At 35.0% G+C, this 20,770-nt stretch overlaps 1 protein-coding gene across 1 annotated transcript in view; it reads left to right on the top strand.

Moving 5' to 3' along the window:
- The first annotated feature begins 219 nt into the window (after positions 1 to 219).
- The window catches only part of IPO7 (importin 7), a 38,540-nt gene continuing 17,989 nt past the window's right edge, over positions 220 to 20,770 (top strand). Inside the window, exons 1-5 of the mRNA XM_031460051.2 lie at positions 220 to 448; positions 11,882 to 11,963; positions 15,050 to 15,203; positions 15,902 to 16,060; positions 19,328 to 19,484. Coding sequence (XP_031315911.1) covers positions 365 to 448; positions 11,882 to 11,963; positions 15,050 to 15,203; positions 15,902 to 16,060; positions 19,328 to 19,484 — 636 coding nt within the window. The 5' untranslated portion in view covers positions 220 to 364. The remainder of the gene's footprint in view (positions 449 to 11,881; positions 11,964 to 15,049; positions 15,204 to 15,901; positions 16,061 to 19,327; positions 19,485 to 20,770) is intronic.

Raw genomic sequence — 20,770 nt, 5'->3', positions numbered from 1 at the left:
TATATTATTACGTGAAATCTTTGTAATTCATTGTTTTAATTTTCTTTCTGTGTACTTTGAACATTTTTTCTTTTTGAATAGTAAGTCTCGTCCGTAGGATCGACAGCTCAGGGCCACGTGGGCTGCGGACCGCACAAGTGGACTACAACTCCCAAGGTTCTCTGCGAGCGCGCCGACAGGAAGTGGCCGGAGCATCTCCCGCCTCCACGCCGAGGAGAAGAGGTTCTATCCGGGGCCTTGGCGCTTCTCTTTCCTTTCGCGCCGGTTGCCGCTGCGGAGTGCGGCGGGTCCATGTGCGCAGTGAGCGGCGCTATTCCTGGCCCAGTAGCACCCGAGTCCCGGGTTTGACCGCGTCCGCCCTGCGATGGACCCGAACACCATTATCGAGGCCCTGCGGGGCACCATGGACCCAGCCCTGCGTGAGGCCGCGGAGCGCCAGCTCAATGAAGTAAGGACGCCGGGCTGGCGGCGGCGGCAGGCGGCGGGCGGGCGGACTCTGGCAGGCCGAGCCCTCTGGGCCTGGCCAGAGGCGCGGACGGCGTGGCCGAGGGGCCCAACTGGAGGGGTGGGGCTGGGACCTGACAGCGAGTGCCATGCCAGGGCCCTGAGGCTGCTGCGGCGGCGGCGGCGGCGGTGGCGGCGGCGGCCAAGGCAGCCTTTGCGTTGGATCCTGAGCTGGGCCTCTGGCTGCGGTCGAGGCATGAGAGCCGGCTGAGGCGAGGCGGGCGTGACGGGCTGGACACATGGCTGGCTCGGGTGGCCGGCCGCCCTCTGGATCATTCCCAGCTCGTTCCTCGCGCCCAGGAGGGGGCGAAAGTCACCGGGAGGTTTTTCAGACGTTTCCGGGAGCAGTCTCGCTGGCGCCGGATTTGGAGGGGCTCCTGGGAATGCAGAGCTGATCCACTGGGGGCTGCGCCTGTCAGCTTGTCACTTAACTGGGCTGATCGGTGACCTGCACAACTTTCTCTCCGGCCGAGCTGTTGGGGAGCGCCTTCAGAGGCGAACCCCCGCCTCTCTGGCCGGGTGAGGGTAGTGCGGATACCTAAAGGAGTCTGATTCACTGCTCTTTTACTCTAATAACGCCTCAGTCGGGGAGGCAGGGCGATGTATTGAAAAGTGTCAGGTGAAGTGCACCCTTCTAGGTAGAGCTGCACCACTAATTTCTTGACTGACCTTGGGCAAGTCGCTCAATCTTATGATGCTGAGTTTTTCCCATTCATAAAATTAGGCCACAGCGTTGCTGGAACGGTCAAGGGAGACTGTAAGAGTGCCTTGAAATGTGCCAAGCTCCATATGAACTTCTTTTTTCCTCATATTTTTTGGGGAGACCACCCTTTGGAAAACAGCCTTATTATGTGGGTACTTTATTGTACTATCTTCAGTTTCGTTCTTTGTTTCTGAATTTCAGAAACTTATATTCTAGTGAGTATTTTAAAGACTTCTTAAAAGGATCGCTGTCACTTCCTATGCCTTCCTATGTATTTGCCCAGCTTTAGTGAGGTTTAGTGTACTCTTTTTTTTTTTTAACGTAAAGAGAAGTCCCTCTTTAAAAGAGAAATTCAGTTATTTTATACTCTTAACTGGTAGGTATGTAATTAAACAGCATTATTTATATTGACTTCCAAGAGTATTTCTAATTGAATATCTTCAAGATACAATTCTGTTTTAAACATCTCTGGCCTCAAAGAACTAATATTTTAGGACCACCTACAGAATTTAGACAAACTAAGTGTAAGATTATTTCAAAACAAAAAGTTAAATCTATTTTATGTGTAAATAAAACCATTAGATCATGCCAAGAGTGATGATTAAATTTCTAGGCTCAAAGTCACCTTGGGAGGTTAGCTTTCTTTTGGATATAAAATAGTAAGTTGAAAGAAATCCCCACTTTGAACCATTACTAAACTGTGGAGGGAGATATGGATCACTTTTTATTTTGATTTGTTTAGTGATTGACAGATTAAGATGAACATTATTTTGTTCATAATGTGTTTATGCATATAAGTCTTGACACACTAAAAGTTTAGTAATAGTGATTTCTACCATTACTTTACCCTAAAGCACATTATTTTGACTAAACATACTTGTGTGTAATTATTAATTTTAAAAATTATTATTTGAAAAAATTGGTTCCTTTGTGGAAAATTGAATAATATGCCCTGCAAATTTGAAATTTATTCCTCTAGTGGGTATTGAATGTTGAGTTGTAGGTACTCATGTCTTGTAGTAGAGATCTGGGGTAAGTATTTCACAAGCTAGTTTTGGGGAGATAAATAATCAAAATAATATTCAAAGCATTTTTTACTTAACTGTTAAGCTCCTGTTAGGGTTTTGGAATACTCCAGAATAGTGAACACTGCTTACCTTTTCTGTCGAAGAAAACTTGATATTTGGTCCGTGTTTCTGTGATTGTTAGCTATTTACATTTTGCAAATTTCTTTCAATTATTGCACCTAGATTTTTTTCAGTAATTTTCCTTAGGTAACTTTTCTATTAATTAGAATATTTATTCTCATTTCTTATCTTGATTCCATTTTAATGAAATGCTTTCGTTTGAATACTTTTTGCCTTGACTTCCTTGTGGCAGAACTTTGATTTAGGAAATATATCCCAGATAAGTCTTCAAGAAGCTTGACTGTAGTGAGAATAAGAAAGTAGCATTTTATTTCTGACAAGCTCTTGCTTTGGATAAGATAGGGTAAACCGATCATTCTGTGATGTCTCATTCATTGAAGTTACATCTTGATTCATTTAGTTAAAGAAAAAGATCAGTTGACATTTGAATGGATCTCTTCAGCTAAGTGAAGTAATCACTAACTGTAAAAATTATAAATGTTATCAAAGCATTATAGTGCAGGTAGTTTAAGAACGAAACAAAAGTGCGCTCATCTTGTAGTGATTCCATCTGCTTGTAACCCCCTCCTAGTCAGTTATTTCCTAGACTTGTTCTGTCACTTCTTTCAACTGTCTCCACATCCATAAGGAGCGATCTGACTACCACACTCTCTATCTTCCTTCTCTTATTTTTCTCTATAGTACTGATTTATCATATGTATTTTACTTATTGTTTTCCCCAGTATAATTTTTGAATTTCATGAGGTCAGGAATTTTTGTCTTTTGTTACTGCAATTCTTTGGTTGTCGATGGTAGGCTTTACTGTCTATAGATAACAATATAGGCTTTGGATCTCTTGTACCACGTCCACTTCAAGGATTTTTAGGGTGTTTATATGCTTTTTTATATTACATATAGATAAAATTAAACTTTCATTAGATTGTTAAAGACACAGTAGGGACACTCTTTTTGGCAGATATTTTCAAGATACATCTTATTTAGTATTCCCTACTGACTTACTGTGTAATATGTTACAAATTTTTATCTTTCTTGAACTGCTGTTATTATTTGGAACCCACTGTTCATTGTTGTATCACAATTTGAAATATCTTCCATCTAACAAGCTTTGCCTTAAAGATTGAAGAAAATCATTTAAAAGTATAAGTATAATTGAAAACTCCCTTAGCCATTTGATTTTTTTTTAACTACTGAAAGATTTTTATACTTGCTGGAGGATATTAGAAAAGTTATTTAACCTCTAAGCATCATTTTCCTTATGTGTAAGATGAAAGTGGTAATAGTATGGTATGTCATTTTGTTGTGTGTGTTGAGTGAGATGATGGATGTAAACATTTTGGGAAAGCATTTGGCACCTATTAAGTTCTCTCCACATTATTTGAACTATTGTTTAAGTGCCAGTTGATTAACCAATTCAATAGGCAGTACATTTCATTTCCTATCTCCATTTACTAACTTAGTAGTTGTACATATCAGTGTAAAATGATCAGCACTAAGGGAGAAAGAACACAAGTACATATTATTTGGACACTGAGATCACTAGTAGATAGCATTATTGCAGCATGAAAATTGGCACTGTTATAAGCACAGTGCCTGGCACATTATAGGCTCTCAGTAAATATTTGTTGAATGCAAAGAGAAATGAGTAAGTTAGAAATGTTAAGAATACTCATCTTTGAGTTGTTAAAATAGATTTGTGTTACAGAGATCTGTCACTTATTTAAATTTTAAGCTATGTATTCTAGTATATGTAGAAGTGCAATTAAAATTATTTAGGTACTCTAGAATATGCATTTGGTATTCTTTCATTCAACATTAACTGTTTCTTACATTTGAGAGACTGCTCTTGGATACAAGGACTGTCCTTTCCTGCCTGTATGCGCATGCTGGCACATGTACACACACACACACACACACACACACACACACACACACACACACACTCAGAAATACTTGTTTCTTCATTTGTAAGAAAAAAATAACTCTGAAGGTTTTGGCAGATTACTATAACAGACATTAATGTCTCTGCTCTCTTCTTGCTTTAGCTGCCAGCATTCAGTGGAAAACTTTCTATATGCAGACCTTTAGTCATACTGCTCATCTCCTTCTGTTAAGCTCTTACAACCTGAAACTAAAATTTTTCCTAACCATAAATCTCATTTAAATCTCTTATAAACCTTCAATTCCTAAGCTTAATGTGCTATAAAATGGTTATGTAGGCAGAAATGCTGCTTTTTCAAATGCTTTCTGTGAAAAAAAGTAAGAGGACTTAGCTTTAATAAGTTTCTTGATATTTTGTGTTTATCTTTAAAATTCATGAGCTTCCTAAGTCATATCTGGAATCCTCACAGATGATTGCTATTACTACTGGAAGTGATATATTTATTTATAAATGGTTAACTTTATTTTATTAAAGGCTTATGAACTGTTTAATTAATGAAAATCTTAGATCTGGAGAAATGTAAAGTGATAACACGTTTATGGGACGATTTGGCATGTCTAGAAATTCAGCAAATATTTATGAGAGTATGGTATATATTTTTGGAAGACAAAGTATCTTGTAGTCTGAGCAGTTAACATTCCTTAATTAGAAATATCACAAAGTAGATACTGTTAAGAATTAGGAAGAGGGAAAGTCCCTGGATTCTTGGACTGTTAGACAGGAAGGTATTCAGTGACACAGCATGTTAAAGATCTGAAAGAAAGATAATACCATGTAAATATTTATAAGAAAGCAATTTTCTTTTTCAGACATAGTTGTTGCATATATTATTTTACTTACTGTTTCTGTCTGTGGCACATTAACGATAAGCTTGATTCAAAGTGGGTTTTTCTTTTAGTCACTGAGTAATTTGTGGGGTGGACTGGCAGGCTACCCATTAGACCATGTCCATTTTGGGGACTTTGAGAAACAGGGAAAAGGAGGCTGAAGAATTGTGCATAACAGTGGGAGGAAGTCGAGAAAAGGAAGTAAGTAAGAAGATTGGTGTTTGAGGTAACTTAGTTTCCTTTTACTTTAAACAAATTTCATAGATTTTCTACCAGTAAGCATGAATTTCTTTTATAATAAGTAAAAAGCTATTAGAAAAAGAAAGGATTGTTGACATTTCTAAATGAGGGAAGTTAAAGTAAAATGAAGACTTTGGCGGGGGGATAGGTGGGGAGCTTTTAAAATATTGGTAGCTTTGGAGAAAACAAATTTCTTATTGCAAGGTTAGTGAGTGAAATGCTAGTAAGGGGGCAGGAATAAGATTGTAGGCTTAAAGGGAGTAGGGTCAGGGGCATTTGTTTATGAGATATGTATTTTTTCTTTTTTTATAGTTAGACTTGGGGAGTAGGGGAAACTGTGGGGTAGAAGTTTTTCAGGCCTGTTATTAGTTATTAAAGTAATAATAGTTTTCTACCTATAATGTTTTATTGTCTATCTTAGAATTACATCCTTCATACTGGTTCAGGACCTTATCTTCCTACAGCATAGATCTGATCATGTAAAAACTTCCCCCAAAAGTTCACACTTAATAAATTTTGATGTGGTCACAATTTACCTATTCATTTTTGTCTTTCACTGTTCGCTTTCATTCTCTGTCTCTTTAACATAACCCATACTTCTTTTCCTTTTAAAAATCTTTTCTCTGCTCTCTGTGGATTCACGTCCTTTAGGGTCTAATAAAAAGTGACCTGTCAGTCTAATTAGAATTAGTCTCCCGTCCTACTTTATAGTGGTGATCTTTTATCTCTATAGTATCTGACACTTTGTAAGTACTGGTAAGTGGAGTTAAAGTAGATAGAGATGGAGTTGGGGCTATTGAATTTTGATGAGGTGGGTTAAGGATGAATGTTGAATTATCTGGGCTGATGAGAATAATTAGAAGGTAAGAAATTGTTTAGAAAGGTAGTTTTTTGTTATGGTTAACAGTTTTTAAACCTGAGTATTAGCAGTTTTACCTCAACTAATGGCATATAATGACCCATCTGTTGCTTTAGTTCTCCTGGTTCTTTGCTAGAAGACTGCAGCTTGAAGAGGGACCTATAATTAGTATTAGCATCCAGAAGTTACATTTATACTTTGACTCATATGAAAGATTTATTGTAGCATCTTCTGAAGCCTAATCAGTATTTGCCGAACTGTTGACAGTAACACCATAATTACTCACATTTTAAGGGGTTTATGTGATTAAAGATTGATGTTAGTGATATTTTAACTTAAATTTATTTTTTAAATTATGAAATTACAAAGATCTTTAAAATATATGATAATTAATAGCTGTAATAATAGTTACCATGTGAATTTAGAAATTCTTCTTAATATGTGATAGTTTGTTATATCCAAGAATGCCAGAAAGTTGTTGATTAACCAGTGGTTGAAATAATATTTTTTTCCTAATTTGAACAGTTAATATATGTCTTTATTTGATTTGTGTTTTATAATTTTACAGATCTGTGGGCCCTTTCCTTCCTGTTTTTAAACTTTATTTTGAGGTATAATTTATGTACTGTAAACTTCACTTGTTTTAAGTGAAAATTAGTGATTTTTAGTAGATTTATTGAGTTGTACAACTATTACCACCACAATCCGGTTTTGGAACATTTCCATTATCCCAATATGATGCCTCTTTCCAGTTTATGGTAATTCCCAGCCCAGCCCCAAGCGATGGCAAATCTACTTTCTGTCTCAGTTTTCTTGAGGATCTGATGTCTGATACTTAGTACTAATTTAAGTCCATTTGTTAACCTTCTTTGGGAGAGTATAAGGCTTCCTGCATTAGAGATTTCAGTTGGATGGGGCCAGTAGATAGATGTCCCAGGTTGAGATTGTTTGTGCTAATCCCACTGACAGTATCCTTTCTTACCCTTAGTCTAGCTCAGTTGTCTGAAAGTAACACTTTTTTTGTCAGTTGCACTTTTTAAATTTATGCTGGAGTGTTTTAGAAGGCATTCAAAGTGACTTAAAATAAGAGTAATAAACTGATAAGTGCTTCTTTCAATGTTTAGTTTTGTTGATTTTTTTAAAAAAAATTAATGTGTTGAATTCAACCACTTTAGTATCCAGTTCAATAGTTTTTAGTATATTCAGTTACACAGCCATCATGACAAACTTTAGAACCTTTTCATTACCCCAAAAAGAAACCCCATTCCTCCCTGACACCCCCAGGCCATACTAACTGTCCATAACCTATTCTGGAGATTTCACATAAATGAAGTCATACAATCTATAGTCTTCTGTGACTGTCTTCTTTCATACAGCGCAATGTTTTTGAGGTTCATGCATGTTGTAGCGTGTATCAGTACTTCATTCTTTTTATTACTGAATAATGTTGCTTGTATATATGGATATGCCACATTTTGCTTATCCACTCATCAGTTGATGGACATCTGGGTTGTTTCCACTTTGGGGCTATTATGAATAATGAATGTTCAGATAAAAGTAGTCTTGAATTTTTTTCTTTTAATTGAGGGATAATTTATATATAATACAAAACTCAAAAATATGCACATCTCAGTGAGCTTTTACCTAAGTATCACTCTCCAGATGAAGATAGATCGATAGATAAAACATTCCCATAGGCCTAGAATTTTTGCTTGAAACTCTTCCTAATCATACCTTTCTCCAGATTACCATTATTCAGACTTCTGTTAACTATAGATTAGACTTGCCTGTCCTCAAACTTCATATTAATAGAATCACATGCCTTCTTTCTCAACATGTTTTTGAGATCTATATTATTGCTTGATTCCATAGGTTGGTTTTATTTTTTTAAGTTGTTGTATAGTATTTCATTGTACAACAATTTATTTATACATTCACTTGTATTATTATGGACTTAAGCACTTACTTCTTTTGGATATATAAGGGTGGAATTGCTAGGCTGTAAGACAGGTACGTGTCAGATACTTAATCATTGTACCGTTTTATACATCCACCAGCAGTGTGAGTTCCATTTTTTTAATATCTTCACCAGTGCTTTGCACATATTGTTTTGGGTTAGGACTGTCTTGTCCAGTTGTACTGATTCTTTTGTATTTTGATTGCATATATTTGCTAATTTTTGTTTTGGAGTGATTAACTCTTCCTCAGATGTTGCAGATTTTTTTCATCATTATTTATACTGATGGAGGGAGCTTAAAAAGTTTTACTTTTTATCTCTTTGACACTAAAACTATTTCATGGCTTTCATCTTTTGATATCATGCTTAGGTTTTTCCCACCAAGATGTTAAAAAATATTTACCTTGGTTTCCTTCAAGTACTCTTCTGATTTTTTGTTTGTTTTGTTTTATTTAAACCTTAAGAAGTTAGAAATTGGTAAAGGTCCTTTGTTAATGTAACATTTATGTAGTACCTTTTGTGCTATAGGAAGATACAGTGAGGGGCATATGTTCACTTTTAACTCACATATAGCTAATTATGTGTCCAGCCAACAAAAACAGTGGTGCTTTGTGTGGTTTTCATTGTTTAAAAGTGACTCCTAAACATAAACCAACAATTTCACTTGGGGTTCCAATTATAGAAAGCAGTCTTTTTTAACTCAGAAGGAAAGGCTTAGTTTTGGGAACTTCAAGAGAATGTTGTATATATATATAAAAACAACGTGCTGTATTTTATGAGTGATTAAAGGAACTAAAGTAATTTGACAAAATTGGTTTATGTCCTACTGACTTTAGAACATACTTTCTGAGAAAGATGAGATTCTCTTGTGTATGGGTTTGTAAACAACATAACATTTAGTGTGTCTTGATATTTGCTCAAATATTTTCTGTATATATTCCTTGGAGCTAGCCTGTGAAGTAGATTTTGTTATACTAATTTTGTAACTTTGATCTGCTGAATCAATTTGCTCAAAAGTTAAAAAATGTAGGGACTGACATCCCCTATATTTATTAACTGATTCTAGCAGTTCATTCCAGGAGTTCATAATTTGATGCAGGATATAAGATATATACTGTAATACTAATGTCCTAAAACATGCCATAGTAGTGGCCTTTGTGGGCTTATCAGTCTACCCCTAAAATATAATACACTTTTTTGTCCTGCACTGCCCCTAGGTGATTACAGCTACTTCCAAGGCACTTTTTTTGTTGTTGATTCATTTATTCTTTTAATAAATATTTGAATATTTTAAATGCCGAACATAAGAGGAACTGGGTATACAAACAATAAAGTCCCTACTCCCAGTGGAGCTTGAAGTCTAATAGGAGAGGCAGATATAAAGCCACTCTATGGATATAATAATTGTAAATATGTAATAAGTATTATGAAATAAAAAACCTTGGCGCTTATGAGAGTAATAGGGAGCCCATAGTGATCAATGAGGAAATGCTTCTTTAAGGGAATGTTTCAGCTGAGATAAAGAATGTGAAGTTATGGACCAATTAACTCTGGTGAAGTATTAGAGAGAAGAGTGTTGTAGGTAGAAAGTCACAGCATGTACACAGACTCTGAAATGGGGTAATATGTTTGTTGTTGAAAGAACCTAAAGAAGGCTGCTAAGGTGGGGCAGTGGGGGATGAGAAGGTTTCTTTCAATGAGGCTGAAGAAATGAGCAGGGATAAGATAATACGTGGCCTTTTAGGCTTAGGAAATAGAGTAGAAAATTGTTAAAAGGTTTGTTTAAAGGGGATTAGTTTAGAATTTTGAAGATCATTGACTACGAGATGGATAATGGTTGGCGGGGGTGGATAATCTTCACTTGGACTAGGTTGGTGTTAATGGGAATGGAGAAAAAGGATATATTAATTATACAAGCATTTTGGATATAGAATTGACAGGGCCTGATGTATTGAATTGGGATAAAGAAAATTGAAGTATTAAAGATGAGATTCAGTTTTCAGACGTGAATAACTTTGAGGGTAGTGATGACAGGGTTTGGGAGAGATGATACAAGGAAGCCGAATCACAGCTTTTAGGGAAAAAGATGATTTGGACATAATTTGAGAATCCTGTGAGCTAACGAAGGTAGGGATGTTGAATAGGTCTGTTACAGTGATCTGGACTGGAAATAACATATTTGACATATTGATAGAATTTAAAGATAGGTGTTGGATGAATTCAGCTGGAGAGTAGAAAAGATAGTCTAAGTCCTGGCACCAGGTTCTAACATTTGTAGATAGAATGAGAAATGAGCCAAGGAGCATGAGAAGGTACCAGGAAAAGTGGTGTATGAATTACATAGGTGTTTCAAGAAAGTTATAGTGGTTAACTGTTCAGATCTATTTAGAGTACTGGAAAGTGTAAATTCCTCCCCTTCATCTACCTAACTGTTTCTGTTCATATCTTAAATTTAAGCTTTACTTCTGGGTTAGGAGTTGTACTTTTGGTTTTTCCATAGTGTCTTCTACTTCCATTTACCTTTATTATCTTGTTTTCCTTCTCTGTTAAGTTTCCATGAGGTCATTGGAGCTTCATTTTCTTGTTCAACCCTGTATTCTCAGCTTGAGGCATACTGTCTTATACCAAGAACACCTAAATAAATAATTTGTAGAGTGACTGAATGAATGAAGTATCACTCTGGGTCTAATGTGGAAGACATTTTTTATATCCAAAGGGAAATTTTTCTGTTTGTAGAATGAATGAAAAGTCTGTAAAGAGGAAACTTTAAAAAAAAATCACTATTGTCCATGTGAACATGTGTGGAAAAATACTAAAGCTTGGACTGAAAGGAGATGACATTATACCTGGTGGTTATATCAGAGGAGAGGGAATGAAACTGAGAAAACATACAAGAAGGGATTTCAGTTCTTTTTAAAAAATCAAAAGCAAATATGACATTTAGGAATTAGTAAGTAACTCTTTTGTACTGTTAATGAAACTAACCCATGATCATAGCATAAAATTTGGAAAACAGAAAATATATAGACTAGCTCCTCTATTAATCCCATCACCCCAGATATAACTTATTGGCATTTTTGGTGTATTTCATTCTTTTCTGTATATGTTGCATTGCATATTCATATAAATATACTTCCTAAATGATCATGATATAGTTTGTATCCTACTTTTACTGTATGTTCAAAGCTGTTCATTGTTAATATTCTATTGAACTGTAACGTGCATGCAGAAAAGTGATCATGAGGGTATAGCTGATTAATTTTCACAAACTATACACTTTTATAAAATAGCCATATAAAGAAATAAAGCATTATTAGCACTTTGGGAACCACCCCTCAGGCTATTAAGTTTTACTGATTTAGTTTTTGTCTAGCTACTTAATAGAACGTCTCTATGGAGAAATTATTACTCAAGTGGGAAAATAGGTTATCACAGAAGTCAGTGTTTTTAAACTGCTGCCACCTGTGTAGGTTAAGGATGCCAACTGGGATAAATGGAAAATGCAGTGGTATCAGGCAAATACAAACATCTGAAAGTTTTAGGAGTTCGGTTACTGAATTTTTTTGAGTTCCTTATACATGAGTGATAAAAAGTAAGGCTGGGACCAACTTGTGGAGGAGAGCCTTTTGTACTAGACAAGTCATGAAATAGAGTACTGTGAATATTTACTTTAAGAAATTTAAAATGTTTTTGTTTGTTTGTAGGCACACAAGTCTCTGAATTTTGTTTCAACACTGCTTCAGATTACTATGTCGGAACAACTGGATTTACCTGTGAGACAGGCAGGCAAGTTTTCTGAATTATCTTGTTTGATGTATATAAATAATATTGTTTAAAAGGTTCAGAGTTGAATAGCAGAAGTATCTTTAAAGGCCCTTCAGTGATTCTCCTTCCTAAACATTGGTTTGCCCTCATGTGTTTACTACAAGCTGCTGCAAGTGCCTTGACATTTGGTGGCAGAGTTTAAAGGAATGTGATATTTCATTGAATTGAAAAAGAAGCTGGAAAGAATTTGAGGGGGTTTATTAAAAGATTCTCACTATCCCCTATTTCCTTCCATGATGGATGATTCTAAGATAGAAACCTTTTTTAATGCAATTGTTCCTTATTGCTATTTGCTATTACTGTTTTGTTTTAACTATTTAAAAGGTACTATTTCTGACTTGTGGACATAGAAAACAAACTGGTTACCAAAGGGGAAAGGAGAGGGAGGGATAAATTAGAATTTTGAGATTAACAGATACACATTATTATATATAAAATAGATAAACAACAAAGACCTACTGTATAGCACAGAAAACTATTCAGTTTCATGTAATAGCTATAATGGAAAAGAATCTGAAAATAGAAAAATAAAAGGCACCATTTCTTAGTTCCAGTTTTAATAAGATATTGAGTATCAAATGAAATCTATGAACATGTGGCATACTACTTCTGATATTATCTGTTAGTCTGAAGAATAATGTAATTCACATCTTTAATGTCTTGTTACTTAATTTATTAGCAGTAGGAAATATAAAGTGCCAATAACTTCACTATTCTAGAAACGCCAGTTATATTCTGGGGTTGTTTCTTCCTGTACTTTTTCCCTATACCAATTTTGTTAAAAATTTTTTTCCCTTGCTTTCTTTATTTAATGTATAATAATCATTTTCCTTTACATAGTGTTAGTCTTAAAATGTATATTTTAATGGCTCAATAATTAACCATAATGTGCCAGTGAACCATTTCTCAGTTTAATTTCAGGTCTGTTTGATTAACTATTGTATTCCCAGTGCCTAAAGTATTGCCTGACACACTGAAGATACTCAGTAAATGAGTAAATGAATATAAGTTGCTTATGATTTTTTTAATTGGTATATAAGTAGCATGAAAATGGAACATTTTTTTGTGCCCATAAAATTCAGTAATTTCACTGGACCCTGGTCAGCAGTAAATCTTTAAAAAAATTTTCTCATTAAATAGGATAAGGTTATTGTGATTATCTTAACTATCATTTCTTTTAACTAATGAAGTTGACATTTTCCCATTTATTTTTTTTAGATAAGAATTTTTGCCTTTAAATCTCGAATTTTTACTAAAATGTTGAAAGTGTTTGGCTTTTATGAGGGATCCTTAACACGTTAGAGACTTGATTATGTGTATTAGTAAAATTAAATTCCACTAGAAAGTTGTTTATTAGTATGTACAAAAACCAGAAGCAGCCAAACTATGGAATTGGTCTAGATTTTAAAAATACAATCATTACTTTAAAAATTACATTCTTGTAATAGTAGAATGATACTCTGTAGTGCATAGCGTATGGTGGTTTCATCTGCTAGAGTTTGAAAGATTCGTTCGGTCTTTGTAGCAGAGTTCAAGCATTCTGGATGGAGTAGACTGAATCATGAGATTCTTGCAGTGCACTTCTCACTTATTTATGTGTTTTGTTGGACCAAATAATTTTTAAAATACTGAATCAAAATTGTATAAAGTATATATAGCCAATTCCTTTGTGCATTATGATAGAAATACTCAGAGGCTGTATCTGGAAGACATAGGGGCTGTATCAAGTCTTAATTTATCTTCGTTCTGTTTTGGAGCTAAAGAATAAAATGGTATTAATTTGAAATAAGTCAGTTCCACATACTGAGTCAGTGTTCTTTACTGTAGATGTGGTTTATCTTAAAGCTTTTGTTGAAGGTTATTTTAATCTGTAGTTACAATTTTTTTGAAATGCTATAAGATGGGGTATTTTAATTTCCAAGATAAAGCAAAATAGAATATAAGAATCGTAATTGTATCAGTTACTCTTATTTGAATAGATACAGGACTCCAGGTAAGAGTTAATTACTAATCAGAGAAGAGTCAGTGTTTTGCAGAATTTAGGAATTAGTTAATTTTGAATAATTTCCCTTTCCTGTACACCCTGTACATCTGTGATTGAGGAATCTCATTTGGGTGGAGAAGGCTGGGTAAAAAGCATTGTTAGCAAGTTAGTTCAGTCAGAGTTAATTAGTGATGTACAGGATGGCAGTATGAGGACTGACAGAAAATAGTAATCTTTAATTTCTGAACACAGCTAATTCTGCCATAAAGTAACATGAATTTAAAGTGGTGTGATTGTGGTGTATGATTGAAAGGCTTAGATTTATAGTCTAGACTGTAGTTTTTCTGTGATAAAAAGGACAGCCATTATGTGTCTTGGTCACTCTGCTGTGACAGAATACTGTAGACTTTATGGCTTACACACAGCAGGAGGCTGGGAGTCTAAGGTGGAGGCTTTGGGAATTTCACAGAACCTTGTGTGGTAGAGGGGAGGACATTCTCCGGGGTGTCTCGTACACGGGCGTTAATCCCATTCATGAGGACAGAGCCCTCATTACCTGATCACCTACCAGAGGCCTCATCCCTGCATCACATTGGGGGTTAGGGTTTCAGTATGAATTTGGGGGGCCACAAACATTCAGCCTACATAGCAGGGTTATTAATTAGAGAAACTATCAGTATGTGTATGTGGTTTTGTTTTTAGAGGCTTCATTTAGAAAATGGATTTGGTAAAATTAAATTGTTTTCCTACGGAAAACAGATGAAAAATATTATGTATAAATGGGATATAAAATGGGATATAAAAAGTTTTGTTCATAGTGTGTTTACTTGCAGGATCTCTTAGGCTATACATTTAATAACTTTGTGAGTGATTATTGTAGCTGAGCATTAAATTTGTTTTGATTATAAACTTTTAAAATAATAGAATGCAGTATTTTGATTTTCAAAAGAATAATTTTACTAGCAATGGCTGGTCTGAAAGAAATATATTGAAGTGTGGACACAGGGATATTCACAGTTCTTTCACAGTAAATACACTTTTGTCAAACTGATCTATATTTTAGGTGTTATCTATTTGAAAAATATGGTAACACAGTATTGGCCTGATCGGGAAACAGCACCAGGGGATATATCCCCTTATACTATTCCAGAAGAAGATAGACATTGTATTCGAGAAAATATTGTAGAAGCCATTATCCACTCTCCTGAGCTCATCAGGTATGTATATATTTTAAACTTAACTATTGTTGCAGGTATGTAATTTGCATGGTTTGGGAGGTGTAGAAGGAGGTATTTTCGAAACATAAAAACCTGTCATTTTTGTAGCAGAAAACTTAATAAATGCTGTTACAGGAGAATTCTTTTGTTTTCTTACTGCAATTTAATTTTACATTATAAAACCAAAAACTTTAAACTTCATGTAAAACTTGTGAAACATATTTTGAGCAGATGAAAGGAGGTATAGAAAGTTATAGAATGCTGTCATATACTTTATAGTGGATGGTCTTTTTTGGGGGTGGGGTGAGAGGGTAATTAGGTTTGTTTATTTGTTTTTAGAAGAGGTACTGGGAATTGAACCCAGGACCTCATGCATGCTAAGCGTGTGCTCTACCACTTGAGCTATACCCTCCCCCTTGTATGGCCTTTTGATATTTGAAAGTTCTTGTTTTTTACATGATTTTATAGAATTTTTAATGAGAATAGTTGAAGTTCTAAGTGGAACTTCTCAGTTGGTGATAGGTGTGAAAAATAAAATTACCTTCATTTGTAACATTTGTTGGGTTTCTTTTAAATTGGTAGTGACAGTTTTTGCTCAGTGACCTGTTTTTCCTAAACAACCTTTTTCTTTGTGTGAATTAGCAAAACTTTATCTAGGTAACATTTCTTCCTCCTTATTGTTTATTTTTGAATTTCAGGGTACAGCTTACTACGTGCATTCATCATATCATCAAACATGATTATCCAAGTCGCTGGACTGCCATTGTGGACAAAATTGGCTTTTATCTTCAGTCTGATAACAGTGCATGTTGGCTAGGCATTCTTCTTTGCCTCTATCAGCTTGTGAAAAATTATGAGTAAGTGTCCCTCTCAATTCCTGTAGAGTTTTAAGAAGTGGAAAAAGCTTGGGAAATTTAAGCTAATTGGTTTGAACATCTTACATATATTAAAATTAGTGAATTACATGTTGATTTTAATTGTATTTTCTTTTGAAATAGTATTCTTCTGATTCTGCAGTCTTTTCTGTTGATTCAACTATGAAACTCCTTGTGCCCTTTTTCCTTAAACATTATTTGTTTCCCTATTCAAAACCCAGGTTATCTCTAGCTCCTCAATATGGGCTCCTAAGTTTGTGCTTGAAAAGGCCTAAAGATAAGCTTCCCCCCCCCGAATACATTGAACATTAGAGTTATTATTTCTGACTTTCTGTGATTTTTATCTTAATTTGGGTTCTTGATAAGTTTCAAGAACCTACTTAGAATTCTTTAAGAAGAATATGGGGATTTCAATGATCAGTTTTAATCATTGTGTTTGAAGGATTCATAGTCACCTGCTTCTGTGTTTGCATATTTGAGTAAATTATAGTTCACGTAAGTAATTAGTATTGGTAAGAAAGATTTAGGGATCATTTTAGACCTGGGTTTAGGGACCAGAAAAAAATCGAACCTTGAAAGTTGAGGTATAGTACTAAAAGTAGTAAGCCAGATGTTGCAGAGATTTTCTCTTAAGTATATGGTGAACGTGGTGAAATTGGTAGGCACTTGAAAGTTTTGATAGAAAATTATGAGGAAGGAACATTTACACCATGATGGTGACTTTATTTCCAGTTCTAACAGCTACACAGATGCCATTGTGAGCCCTCTAATTCTGGGACTTGTAGTTAGCCTCCGACACCCTTTTTGGGTCCTAACTCAAAGTGGCTGATGAACTGCTGCTTTTGTTCTGAGCAGGAGAGAAATATACCATTTACAGCACTGGTACTGGTGTTTTCTTGTGTTCCCACCAGCTACCCATCTTCCTGCTAAGGAATGTTCCAGCTGTTGCTCCAACCTCTGTCAGAGTGCCAGTTGTTGTAGTTCTGGTAAGTGAGTGACCAAAATGAGAGAGAATAATGGTAATAAGCTGTCATTGTCATCGAGGAGGTTCAAGTCTCTCCTGTCCTATAATCTTAGCAGGAGAGAGTGTGACAGGCATTTTTTTAAATGGGAGACATAGGAGGCTGCTACAGTATTGGAATTCCAGTTCATTTTCAGCCAGTGTTTGATTGTGGAGCACAAGGTTTTCACAAGGGATCTGTGTGGACTGAAGCATTTCTAAGAAAATTCATGGAGAAATTGAAAGTTGTGGTGGCCTTCAGGAGCATAGATCCTCAGGAAATGCTTGTCAGTTGAAGGAGCATAGAAGGAACATTTGAAGAGGAAGGCATGTCACACCACACAGAGCAGTATGAACAAAGTAAGAAAGGTACAGAGGTAGAAATGATACACTGTTCGTAGTGGGTAGTGAGGAGACCACTAAATGGCATGGATAACTTTTGTTGAGAGATTGGGATCATTTTGGATTGGTAAGTTGGGATCGTGTTAAAAAGAGAATTTTGAATGCCACGATGGGGAATTTGCATATGATCTTTCAGATACTGATGAAGCATTGACTTTTTTTTAAATGGAAAAGCGATGGGCTAGTATTTGAGAATTTCCTATGAGCATGGTTCACCAGATTGACAAACTGTCTTGTGGTAGTACGCTTTTAAAGTGTCACATTTTCATGCTTTCAGAAACTTGCAGGTCTTATGGAATAGTATTTGTTTTCTTCCATAAATTACTTTCATACCCATTAGTCTGGATTAGCAACTAGTAACCACTCAACTTCCAGTCCACTACTCAGTGTAGAGAAGGAGGTAGGAAAGAAGAATGTCCAACATGGAATGGGCATTCAAACCCTCTTAATGTGGGTAATCACCTGGGTTGGATAACAGAGAGAGGTGCATAGTATCATATAGTTCTCACTTTATTGTTAAAAGGAAGTTTTGTCAATAATTAATATACTTTGTCTAATCAGGTTGGAAGTACAAATGGCTTCCTTTTGTAAATTGTTTTTGTTTTATTGACTGAAAGAAATGTACAGATAACCTTTCAAAATGTATGCTAGGTGTAATTTCTCAGTACACTAAAATAATATTTAAAACAATCTGTCAGTTAATTGTTTAATAATATTAATCATTATTAGTGTGAACATTTCTCTTGGTGTTTTTTATTCTTAGAAGTTTACTTTGGTTCTCATTTCAGCCAGTAAGAAAAAAGAATCAAGCCTTCTAAGAGCGTACTTTAACCTTTTAAAAGTGTTCTCAGATATTCAATTTTTGACATTTTCTCCCTTCAGAAAAGCTACCAGTAGATAAAACTGGAGGCTGGTAGGGAAAACCAATTATTTTAAAATTAAAAACAAACAAACAATAGACCTTTTAACATTACTGTTAAAATGCTCTGGAATCTATATGGGAGAGTGTCTCAGTTAGTCAGCAATTCTTTACCCATATCCTTGGAGCAAAATGTGATTCAGAATTCAGGATTTTTCTGAAAAGGTAATCAGAAGGTTCACATAATACATGTTGTGTAACACTCATATTGAAATGTACTGTACCAGTACCCAGAGGTCAAACACATTATTATATCTGCTATAAAATATGTGAATATTCACTCCAAAATGGGATAAATAGAGATCATAAATAGCCTGTTGAGATCAGGTTTTGTTGCCAAAAAGGTTACAAAAAAACTGATTTATACTGCTTTTCGAAGTAGAATATCTGCTTTAGAGATGCCACTTCTGCCTTAATGCTCTTGATAAGTAATTTATTTAACGATGATAATATATAATCTGTTTCATATTGATAAGCTGCTAATGTTTAAAAGCCATATTATTGTAGTTTCTCAGTTGTATCACTATTCATAGTTAGAGCATAGTGAAGTGGTTAACAGGGCAGATCCTGAAGCCGCTGAGGTTCATACCTAGACGTATACACTGGGAAAGATACTTAACTTCTCTGTGCTTCAGTTTCCTCTGCTACAGAGGTGAGGATACTAATGGGACCTTAAAGAGTATTTACCTCATAATAAATGCTCAGTAAACTTAAGATATTGTTATTATTTGAGGTTTTTCTCAAGTTGCTTTTGCTTGTGGTTTGATTCCATAGGTTTTTCTTTTTCTTTCTAGGAGTATAAAGTTGCTTAGGAAGTATTTGCTTATATTTGTATGAACAGACAAATAGTTTAAGTTTATATGTCATAAATATGTAAGTAAAATTGTGAGTAAATTCTCACAGAATTAGTTTGTATTCCTACCCAAAGGTATAAGAAACCAGAGGAACGGAGTCCATTGGTAGCGGCAATGCAGCATTTCCTGCCAGTTCTGAAGGACCGATTTATTCAGCTTCTTTCTGATCAATCTGATCAGTCTGTCCTCATCCAGAAACAGATTTTCAAGATCTTCTATGCCCTTGTTCAGGTAATTTTATAAAGTAGTTTTTACATAAAAAGTCAGCCTATCATTTGCCACCTTGAACAATGATAAAGAATTTCAGCATCTGAATAATTTCATTTGAAAAACTAAATTAAGTGGATGATTTGCTAATTAGATATAAATTGCGAAAATTATAAATACATTAAAAGTCTAACCAAGCACACTTTCCCGAATACAGAAACAACTCTAATAAACCTTAAATTATAAATAAATGGTTAATCTTAAATTCTCTTAAACTATCCAACACTGTTTACAAAGTTAGTAAAAAATTTTTATCTTTCAACCTTAAGAGTTCACGAGTCTGAAAATCAGTTACTCAATTAGAGTTTACATCGTACATTTGCTCTGATATGCCAAATATACAGAGATTGTCCCAATTATTACAAAACCTATTCCTAAGCTTAACACAAAAATAACTAACACTGTGACTTGACTGGTACACAGTAATGGGCTTTATTATCTTTGTACCTTGTTTTAAATCTTCCTGGGATAAAAGATCCCACTAAGGAAATTGTTGTATCTATATTTGCAGTGGACTGTAATTACTTATGAAACAGAGTTTTTGACTAAGATTAAAATTCTGGTTCTTTTTGTGCCTTATAAGGCATAAAAATATTCATCTCTTCTACGAGGACTTTGGTTCATTTCATATTATTACTTATTTTTTAAAATCTCATTTAAAATAGACCTGTGACTTTACTTCCACTAAGATTATTATAACTGACTCACTCCACTGTTTGGTTGGATTTTTCATGTCTTTGCTAGATCTTTAAAGATAATCTAATATCTCCCTAATGGCTCTTTCTTATTTAATTATTTAAAAGTGATTTGGATAGACAGTATCTATATTGTTAGCCTTTTTTCCCCTGGTAGAATCACAACTTTTAGATTATAAAAATAAGTTTTTTATTAATTGTTCTACGGCATAGGACCCACTTAATTTTTTGAGGCTAGCATATCCTGAATTCAAATATAGTCCTGTCTCATTTGTGAAAATAGAGGTCCTAAAATCCTAAGTAGTATATTAATTTTATGAGCCTGCTTTTAAGAAAAACTCTAAGAATACTAGAATAGAAATTTCCTTATCTTGATAAAAGATGTTCCCTAGAAATCCACATTAAATACCATACCTAATGGTAAAAATAAGATACATTTCCAGTAATTTGGGAATAAGACAAGGATGCCTACTGCCTTTGCCACAGTTTACCTTGTAGATAACAAACCATATCAGCCAGATGAGAAATTTGCTTATGTACTAGAAACAGGAAATG

Source organism: Camelus dromedarius, chromosome 12 (genome assembly GCF_036321535.1).
Source record: "Camelus dromedarius isolate mCamDro1 chromosome 12, mCamDro1.pat, whole genome shotgun sequence".
In the NCBI taxonomy this organism is placed as follows: Eukaryota; Metazoa; Chordata; class Mammalia; order Artiodactyla; family Camelidae; genus Camelus; species Camelus dromedarius.
The sequence above is the reverse complement of the archived record's forward strand: the minus strand, read 5'-3'. Positions and strand labels throughout refer to the sequence as shown.